We start from the raw sequence: 9,827 nt of genomic DNA, 5'->3' as shown, positions 1-9,827 counted from the left end.
TTATAACGAATGATCCTAACTGTAAAAGTATATATTTCCCTTAATGCTGATCGCTTATAATAATAATGTTGCAATTAATATTTAAAGTATTTCTTACTGTTATTTCATATCCAAATAATATTTAGAAAAAATATGCCTCAATTTACACAGGAATGCAGTAACATCTGAAATTTCTGAATTTTTCAAAAGATCAACAATACCTTTGAAATCATTTAAATACTCTGAGTTAAGCGCCGGTTGAATTTGCTCCACTGAAAGGTAAAGAATTATTTTTTAAACTTATTTTATAAACACATTTGAATGTAATATATTAACAACTATTAAAAATAAATATTACATACCTTTCCACTGGCCATCAAAATTACATAAGTGCACAAAATATTTGTTTTCAGTATTAGCGTTAGTTACAAAAAATGAAACTTTTATACGGACACATTCTTTTCTATCCAGTAATTGTATATGAAAGTCCAAATATTGTTTATAGATATAACTGGCACGTTTAATAGCGTCCCAAGTAGATATCTTATGCTCCTTCCTTTTTTCAGCCTCTAAAAAAGATATTTTCTAATATTTATAAAGAAAGTCAGATGTTCCTTAAACAATTACTTATAATCATAACTTACTATAAATGTATTTATACATTTGTAAATAAATACCTTGTTGTAAGTCAATCATTTCAACAGCCAATCTATCTCTTTTTGACTTTTGTTCGTCAATTTCTTCCTGCAATTTTTCTTGTTGCTTAATTGCATTTAGAATCTTTTTATCCACTATTTTCTGTTGTAACTTTGTCATATCTATTTCAGATTTCAAGTTCTCAAACTCTTGTTGCAATTCTGATATTTCATTAACCCTCAATGTTCTTTTTTCTTTACATTCTACATGAAAAGTAAAGACACTTGATCTTGATAATTCAATAGAATTCGTTAAAATTTTAAGAAAGCATAAAAGAAACGTCAATAACAAAATAAATTTTTACATTTTATTTTCATAATTTACTAACAATATGTATATAATAAAATGAGAAAATAGTAAGAAGTATGTATCATGTGCACAAACATATTATTAATGCCGCGCACACTTATTCTAAAGAAATTTTATGTAAAATCATTTATTAAGATTCTGCTCCTTCTTTGTATTAAAAGACGTTAATTTAATGTAGATACTTGTAATGTTTAATATTGGGTAATTATTCAAAATGTTTGGTTTAGATAGGAAAGTTTTCACGAATTAATTAAAATCAGGAACAAATGAACAAGTGTTTTTGATTGATGTTCGATACATATACCTCGGAGTCTTCTAAGTAAATATTTTTCATAAACGTACCAATTTCATAAGCAATTGCCTCTTCAACTTTGGCGGTAATTTTTTCACGAATGTTGTAACAATACGTCACTAACTTTTGTAACACATCAAAGTCTCTACTTTGAAGGACATGCACAATATCACAACAAAATTCTTCCATTTTCATTGCATCATTTTCACATCAAAATTAAAATATACTTTCTCAAAGAAATCGTAACGGATTTAATGTACGCTATTTTCTAGGGTGATTGACCATTCAAGATTTAAAGGAGCAGTATGACCAATGGAATGAGCAAATATTACTAGTCTGCGTTATCAGCATCATATTTAAAAAGTATACGTAATAGACTCGTAATATTTGATAAGATGTCATCATCAGAAGTTGTTATAAGAATGCTTATTTTAATCTTCCCTTGTTAATTTTAAATGCCTAAAGCTTTAACTAAACAATGTCTAACTAACTTCCGAGCTGAGCTCTTTTGATAAAAATTCATATTGTTCGTTAAACTTAAAAATAGAATGCAATCAACAGATCACGTGATCGCGATAGAAATGTATTGGCAAGGATGCATTTGTCTAATAAATGTTTATAAAAATTACTATCTGTATATTTAACATTTTCAACAATTATTTAATGAATGCTCTACCAGTAATTATTCGCCCATTTATTCGGTCTTTTCGTATTTTTACTTGTACGCTAAATTTACTATAGAAACTCCTAACTAACATAGCAAGTTGACACAATGGACTAATAGGAATCTGATCACGTAACCCTCGATGTTTATATTCACTTTACTTTTAAAATGAATTGAAAATAGATATAACCAATTGAAACGTAATTCAGACTTGCAAATAGTCTGTGTAAATAAAGTGCAATATATTATAATAGCACTAGAAACAGTTTTCATGTGAATCTAGTAATTTTTAGGCACGCAAGTCGGCCATATTGAATCCACCATTTTGAATATGTGAAGTTACATCAAATTAAAATTATTTCTTCATGAAGTAATATTTTAAATCTTAATTTTTGAACGAACAAATGGAGAATACTAAAACTTGTATTTAGAATCCCTATGCGTACCGTCAAAAATATTTGCATAGCTTGTAAATAGTTAATATTTTAAGTTACACACGACTTCATGCTTTTTCTTCGCGAAGTGGTAGTTGGGTAACACCAATCTTCAATTTTTGTAATACTTGAGTCACGCTGCTGTTTATTTTATCATATCTTTCATTGAGTGACTAATGAGACGCAAATGTAAAGAAATGACGGTAGAAAAAAACGAATTATGTCACAGTTACACAATGAATGTTGACCAAAACACGAGTTAATAAATTTGTCAACATCGGTATCTTATTTGAACAATAATACGTTCTGTTCTTATTCATAAAATATATATATATATTTATTGTTTTTTTCCTTTCATTTTGTACTAGTTTATTCATTTGTATTTTATCGTGCTATTACATTTATTCTATACATTATATTTCTTTGATAATAATGTATATCATTATGTATTGCAATAATTAAACAAAATGCTTTAATGAATGCATTTTTATGTTTTAAATTACTTGTATAATTTGCATCTTTCAAAACAAGTTTTATATTTTTATATTTTTATTGATCAGTTTTTGCCTAACTTCTTACACACGCTTTTCTTTTTCTCGATATACTTTCATCGTGTAAAAGGAGAGTCAGGTGTGCATACACTACATATAGGGTTCGCTATTATCCGCGGAAACTCTTAAAAACGAAACCTCATGGATACGGAAGTTTCACTGTACTTATTATGTTACAGGATTCCCAATAATATTAATGTTATTCAGAAATTTGCAAGTATTAAGGTTTATAAGAACATCGATGACCGACAACCTGAATGGATAAACTATCAACAAACACAAATGTCTACCATGGCACTCAACATGTTAATGAATTCCTGCGATACACTTTACAATAGTAAAACAACATTCTAATTAAAGATTTAAAAACCTCTACTATAGATTTTACGCAATTACGTACAATTTCAATTACATTTTATCACTCACCTTTAATTATCATTTACTTCGTTCGGTAATTTTCCAAACAATGGGAATTAACGAGTTATTTATAATAGATAACAGGTTGAATAATCTGCGCATTGTAATAATGAACAAATATTATAACAGATACGTAATACAAACACATTTTTGACGCTTTCTCTGCAATGTGCCAAATTCATTTTTTATTGACACAGTTGGTATACGTAACGCCGCGAGAACATATATAAGTAACAATGAAATCTGTATCATAGCATACGTTTGCGAGATTTCCTATAGAACTTGTCATAAGTAAGAATAAAAATGATCAAGTTATTGTCAATCTTCGCCTTCTTCAGCGTTGCTGCTTTGGTATGTGCAATATTTCATAGAAAATTTAAACTATATTAACTGCCACCTTTCTTAGCAATATGTTTCAATTAACTGTTTCTATCCCTCATTTACATTTCTTTTCTTTTTTTAAGGAAAATTTAACTGCTTACTATCAATTAGTACAATGTAATATGTGTACATTCATGAATAATTGATCATTAAGCAATCATTACACTGGGATTAAATATAATGTTTAAATTTGAATTAATATTTTTATCGAAATTAAATATTTATAATTTATTATTTTTACTTTTAAAGAAAATTTAAACGAAATTTTACTCTTTCAAATAATTTTCAAAAATAAAATATCGATGTTAATGTATTTATTTAATATAGGCTTTACCGGTGGCTAATGTTCCTGCATCACCAACTGCCACAGTAAGTACAAACTTCCAATATTTACATGTACACAAAATTAATTTCTAAACCAGAATATCTCCTTAAACCCCTAGTAGTTTTGAATAACTGATCTTTAACCGATAATTGATTATACTCCGATTGATGTTACGCTTTGCCGTCGCTGCAAGTAGAGTTAGGCAAAATGTAATCTGATTAAATATTGCCCAATTCTGGCTGCAACGTCACATTTTTTCGCATTGCATTACTTATTCACATGATTTTATTTTATTAGTGTTACATATAGTCAAACGCTTGTTCGATGTTTACAAATAATTTTAATATAATTAAACAATAATTTTTAGGCAAACCCAGCACAGGCAGCACAGCCAGCACAGACAGCACAGCCAGCACAGCCAGCACAGGCAGCACAGCCAGCACAGGCAGCACAGCCAGCACAGGCAGCACAGACAGCACAGGCAGCACAGACAGCACAGGCAGCACAGCCAGCACAGGCAGCACAGACAGCACAGGCAGCACAGCCAGCACAGGCAGCACAGACAGCACAGGCAGCACAGCCAGCACAGGCAGCACAGGCAGAACAGGCAGCACAGCCAGTAAAGTCAGCACAGCCAGCACAGCCAGCACAGACAGCACAGACAGCACAGACAGCACAGACAGCACAGACAGCACAGACAGCACAGACAGCAAAGGCAGCACAGGCAGCACAGCCAGCACAGGCAGCACAGGCAGCACAGGCAGCACAGGCAGCACAGACAGCACAGGCAGCACAGCCAGCACAGACAGCACAGGCAGCACAGGCAGCACAGCCAGCACAGGCAGCACAGACAGCAAAGGCAGCACAACCAGCACAGGCAGCACAGACAGCACAGGCAGCACAGACAGCACAGACAGCACAGACAGCACAGACAGCACAGACAGCACAGCCAGCACAGACAGCACAGACAGCACAGACAGCACAGACAGCACAGACAGCAAAGGCAGCACAGCCAGCACAGGCAGCACAGACAGCACAGGCAGCACAGACAGCACAGGCAGCACAGCCAGTACAGGCAGCACAGGCAGCACAGACAGCACAGGCAGCACAGCCAGCACAGACAGCACAGACAGCACAGGCGGCACAGTCAGCGCAGGCAGCAAAGACAGCACAGACAGCACAGGCGGCACAGCCAGCACAGGCAGAAAAGACAGCAAAGACAGCAAAGACAGTACAGGCAGCACAGCCAGTGAAGTCAGCACAGACAGCACAGACAGCACAGACAGCACAGGCAGCACAGGCAGCACAGACAGCACAGGCAGCAAAGCCAGCAAAGCCAGCGCCACAACCTAAACCAGCTCCAGCCCCAGCACCAAAATCTAAACAACCTACAGCACCAGAACCAGCAGTTTTGCCAGTACCTCTACCAGCACCAAAACCAGCACCAAAACCAGCACCAAAAGCAGCACCAAAAGCAACACCAAAACCAGCACCAAAACCAGCACCTTCACCTAAAGGTCAGAAAAAAACGCAGGATGCTTTAAAGAAGGCAGTCGGCGACGCTGCGCGTATCTCGAAGGAACTGCAGAAACTTATAAACTCTGCGGAACGACTGCTAGGAAAAGAATTGCAAAATCTGGTAAATAAGTCTGCAGCAGCTTCGGGCGAGGCGAAAAAGGCGGCAACGAAAGTTCGAAGCATGGCGCAGTCACTTCTTGCTAAAGCGGCTCCGGCAATAGCAGGAATTCTGAAGGATGCTGCAAACGAAACCGCTACGGTTTTGGAAGTTACAAAGAACGCCACACAAGACGAATTGAACAATGCTATAACAGAATTGGCGAAAGTTGTACAAGAATTGAAGAACGACTTGGCATCGCTCACTAACGAAACTGCTGAGAACGTAAATGATGCAAACAACAAATTGAGCGAAGACCAACTTAAGGCTACCGAAGATTTAAACAATGCAGCTAAAGCTATGTTAGAAGAACTAACTGAGTTGAAAGACAAAACCAATAAAGCGCTCGCTAAGTTAAAGAAAGAAGCGGAGGAGCAGTTGGAAAAAATTATGAAAACTCTCGCCGAAGCCGATAATGACGAGAATAAGGATGTTTTACAGCTCACGAAAGATGCACTGACCGAAGCCAAGAACGAAAGTGAAGCTCTTCTACGTTTTGTCACAACCGCCAGTAAACAAATACTAGATGCAACCGCGGAGGTCGCTGCCAACATTTTAAACAATACAGCACGTGCCGTAGATACTCTGGTGGAGGATGCTAAGAAGAGAGCTTTCGAGACTGCGAAAGAACTTAAGAGTGACCTTAACAAAGCTATAACCAAAGCGGAAGAGGATCTAGTCAAGTTGGTCAACAACACTGCAAGAGCTTTGAAGAGAGCAACTACAGCTGTTCACAAAGAGATCGAAGACATCAACAACAAAGTTTATAATACCTCGCTCCAGATAGAGAACGCGATTGAAAACGGAACGGATTGGTTGATCGAAACAACGGCAACAGTCGACAGAGATGTCAATGACCAAGTTGACAATGCTACCACTGAAACTATCGCGGTCTTACAGAACGTGTCACAGTCAATCGCGAGCGAAGTGAGGAATGCAGTAAATAATGCCGCTGAAGTTTTGGCTGCTGTTAAGAACGCGACGAACAAAAAATTGAATAAAATTGCAGACACAGTTAATAAATTGAATACAGCAAGCAAAGAAGCCAAGGAAGCTGTTAACAAGAAAGTAGCAGAAATTAGCCAGGATGTCGCTAAAACTTTAGAAAAATTGGAGGAGGATGTCAAGAACACACTAGAAGAAGTCAATACAAAAGCCGCTGAGGTCGTGAACAGTTTGAGGAACCTTACAAAGAAAGGAGCAGCCGAAGTTGAAGAGAAATCTGAGGAGACTCTCAATAAAACAAAGGCTGCATTAGATGCTGTCAAAAAAGCATCGGGCGATGCAGTGAACGGAACACTAAAAGCATTACAAAACGAAAGTTCCGCAGTTTCGGATGCTGTCAAGAAAGCCCTTAAAAAGGCAGTTGACGATTTGAAAGAGAAAGCCACAGAGGCTTTGCAAAAAGCTAAGAAGGCCGCAAATGAAGCATTGAACGGAACTAAACAGAAATCTTCAATGTTAGCGGCAGACGCAACAAAACTGGCTATAGATGTTCAGAATGATGCTTCTACTCTTAAAGCAGATTCGGCAAATGTTAACCGTGATGTCGTAGCAAATGCTTTAAATGAGGTCGAGAATACCGTGAATAATGTAGTTGATACTGCCAACGACGTCGTTGCTAAAGTTGCCGAGGGCTTATCAGATACTGCACTAGATTCGCTAAACAAAGCTACGAAAGCTCAAGAAAATGTGACGAATGATGTCGGAAATTCAGTGCAAGAGGCTGTATCTGGTGCTGCCAAAGTCGCCAACGGTATAGGCAACAATGTCGCAAACGCTGTCAGCAAACTTTTAGGTAATAAATACGTCATTCTGAAAGAAACTGAAAAGAATTAATAAAAGTAAATGCATGAAATACTATAAGAAATATTAACAATTCTTTGTTTCAGGTTGAACACTGGATATGAGACAAATGCAGGTTGCAAATACCACATCATCTAGGACGAATCTAATAGCAAACCAATTGTAACAACCATGTTTTACAATAACAATTAAATAAAACAGTTTCAAATGTAGAAACAAATTGTACCAGTATTCTGCATTAAAATTTTTGATTAAAGAAACAAGACATGTAATTAATATGCTAAAAATTGGTACAGACTTTGTTTAAAGAAAAAGAAAAGAAAATAACTGTGTAAGTAATTGTAAATGTAAATAATTGTTACTTGTTGTATTAATAAAAATAAGTAAATAGAAGCTCTGTCTAATTTAATAATGTAAGTTTAAATAACTTGAACATTAAGGCTGGATTAAAAGTCTAATAATTATAAATCATTCCAGCAAGCTACTTCTGTCATTTCCAAATTTCCATCTTCTGTCAATGTTAAAATTTGTTTTCCTGAACTATCTTTAAGTTTCATTGCTAGATCTGTATCAGAATTTGATACAGTCATCATTGTAGAATGTGTTGGTGTTTCATTAATTTCAATGGGTTGTAAAACACGTACATATATTGGCTGATTAGTTGCAGAACTATTATCTATAATTTAAAAGCATTTGTATGGTAAAAAATACTTTTTAATTAAATATTACTTTGAGGAGTAGAATCCTTACCAGGAGTTAAAATATTTTGTATGGGTAAGTTTTCTGAATTTGATAATCTTATTATAGGCATACTTTCATTGTGATTTGGAATGTGTGATTCTGTATATGTTTCAATGGTCATAATTGGTACATTTTGTTGTATTGTTTTCTCCAAAATTGGAATATCCATTACAGTTTCATTAATACATTTCATAGATGATTCTGTAAAATGTTTAATAATATAATTCATTAAACTAATGGAAAATGAATCTCTGGGATAACAAAACTTAATATTTCAAACAACCTGCTTGCTCATCTTTAATTCTATCTTGATTATTTAAAGAGTCTTTTAAATTACAATTATGGGATTCTTGCTGAGTTCCAAGAAACTGTATTCCACACTTATCACAAAATATTTTCTGTTTGTTGTGACCTCTAACATGATGCACCATAAATGAATTATGAAGTGTGGTATACTGACATTTATCACATTGCAACCAAATATTACTTCTTTTGTCTTTGGCTTTCTCAGTAACATGTGAAGATAGAATAACATCCTGTTTTTTACCCTGACAATTAGTTACAATTTGATTGTTACATTTTGTGATTTGTGGTGGTTGCGAACACTTTTGCTTTTCATTATTGCCAAGAAGTTCTCCTTCTTCCAAGGAATATTTGTGTTCCAAGAATCGTAAGATATTATCACGCAAGCTATACGTTTCAACTTCGAGTCGATCAAGCGTATTAATGAGATTAGCACAACTTCGACAAATTACATCATCCTCTGATATTACTACCATGTATCTACATTATGGGAAAAAGATTACTGTTCTACTTCAAATTATAACATAGAATTTAATATTTTACTTATGTACAAATAATATATAGTACTACCTATCACCAACTAATTCTCCGAGTTTTTCTATTACTCTAGATCTTGATGTTTGAGTTCTACATGTAGCCAATGCATAATGACGACCCTGAATTTTTGCATCGCATACAAAACATTGTAAATCATTTAATGTTCTTGATTCATTACAACTACTTCCAATGTTAGAAACAGTCGTGCAGTTAGTAATATCTTCGGGACAAATATCATGATATTGTTCTATTGACAGCATTGATGATGTATTTGCCATTTGACCAATAATGAAATTATTTCTCGATATACATAAGGTTCGGATAGAAAGACGGGAAATATAAGGTACATTAACCGTAAGAAATTAATACAAAATAAGATATATATTTATAGAAATATATCTCACTATACTTTTTTTATTACGTTATAATGATATGACTAAAGTTCGTTCACCGAGTAGTCACTAAAAGTAAACAAGAAACAAAGAACGGCAATATAAATCGAACAAAGAAACACATTCTTTTGTTTATAGCTGGTGACTTAACTACATGAACAGTCTTTAGTGTTATTTATACAATATAACAATTACAGCTTACCCAGGTTCACAAGTACCTTTAGGCCGGGGGCACACGAGCATCGAAGCGATGTGCGTTTCTATGTTCTTCCTTGTCTTGTAATTGAAAACAACGAAGACAGACAAGATCGGCGTTCCTATGTCT

General features: G+C 34.9%; 3 protein-coding genes across 4 annotated transcripts; 1 reads left to right on the top strand and 2 right to left on the bottom strand.

Annotated features, from left to right (window-relative positions):
• Positions 1-99: 99 nt before the first annotated feature.
• On the bottom strand, positions 100-9,749 carry LOC143344114 (uncharacterized). Of its 2 annotated transcripts, none has more exons than XM_076769818.1 (5): positions 9,705-9,749; positions 1,327-1,506; positions 657-878; positions 342-548; positions 100-251 (listed from the first exon to the last, which is right to left on the bottom strand). In XM_076769818.1, the coding sequence occupies exons 2-5, from the start codon at positions 1,469-1,471 to the stop codon at positions 100-102; spliced, it is 726 nt and encodes a 241-aa protein (XP_076625933.1). In that variant the 5' UTR covers positions 1,472-1,506; positions 9,705-9,749. The 2 variants fall into 2 exon arrangements, with proteins under 2 accessions (XP_076625933.1, XP_076625943.1); XM_076769828.1 differs by lacking the exon at positions 9,705-9,749 and adding an exon at positions 3,352-4,327.
• On the top strand, positions 4,068-7,902 carry LOC143344947 (uncharacterized; the record flags this gene model as incomplete). Its single annotated transcript, XM_076771594.1, is given in 4 exon segments — positions 4,068-4,092; positions 4,416-5,338; positions 5,340-7,521; positions 7,616-7,902. Coding segments are annotated over 4 exon segments (3,135 nt in total), but the record flags the coding sequence as incomplete, so codon positions are not given.
• LOC143344103 (uncharacterized) lies at positions 7,918-9,698 on the bottom strand. The gene is made up of 4 exons (XM_076769791.1): positions 9,144-9,698; positions 8,554-9,053; positions 8,280-8,471; positions 7,918-8,205 (listed from the first exon to the last, which is right to left on the bottom strand). The coding sequence occupies exons 1-4, from the start codon at positions 9,386-9,388 to the stop codon at positions 7,991-7,993; spliced, it is 1,152 nt and encodes a 383-aa protein (XP_076625906.1). The 5' UTR covers positions 9,389-9,698; the 3' UTR covers positions 7,918-7,990.
• Positions 9,750-9,827: the final 78 nt, after the last annotated feature.

The sequence above is a fragment of the Colletes latitarsis genome, chromosome 1 (assembly GCF_051014445.1).
Source record: "Colletes latitarsis isolate SP2378_abdomen chromosome 1, iyColLati1, whole genome shotgun sequence".
Lineage (NCBI taxonomy): Eukaryota > Metazoa > Arthropoda > Insecta > Hymenoptera > Colletidae > Colletes > Colletes latitarsis.
The sequence above is the reverse complement of the archived record's forward strand: the minus strand, read 5'-3'. Positions and strand labels throughout refer to the sequence as shown.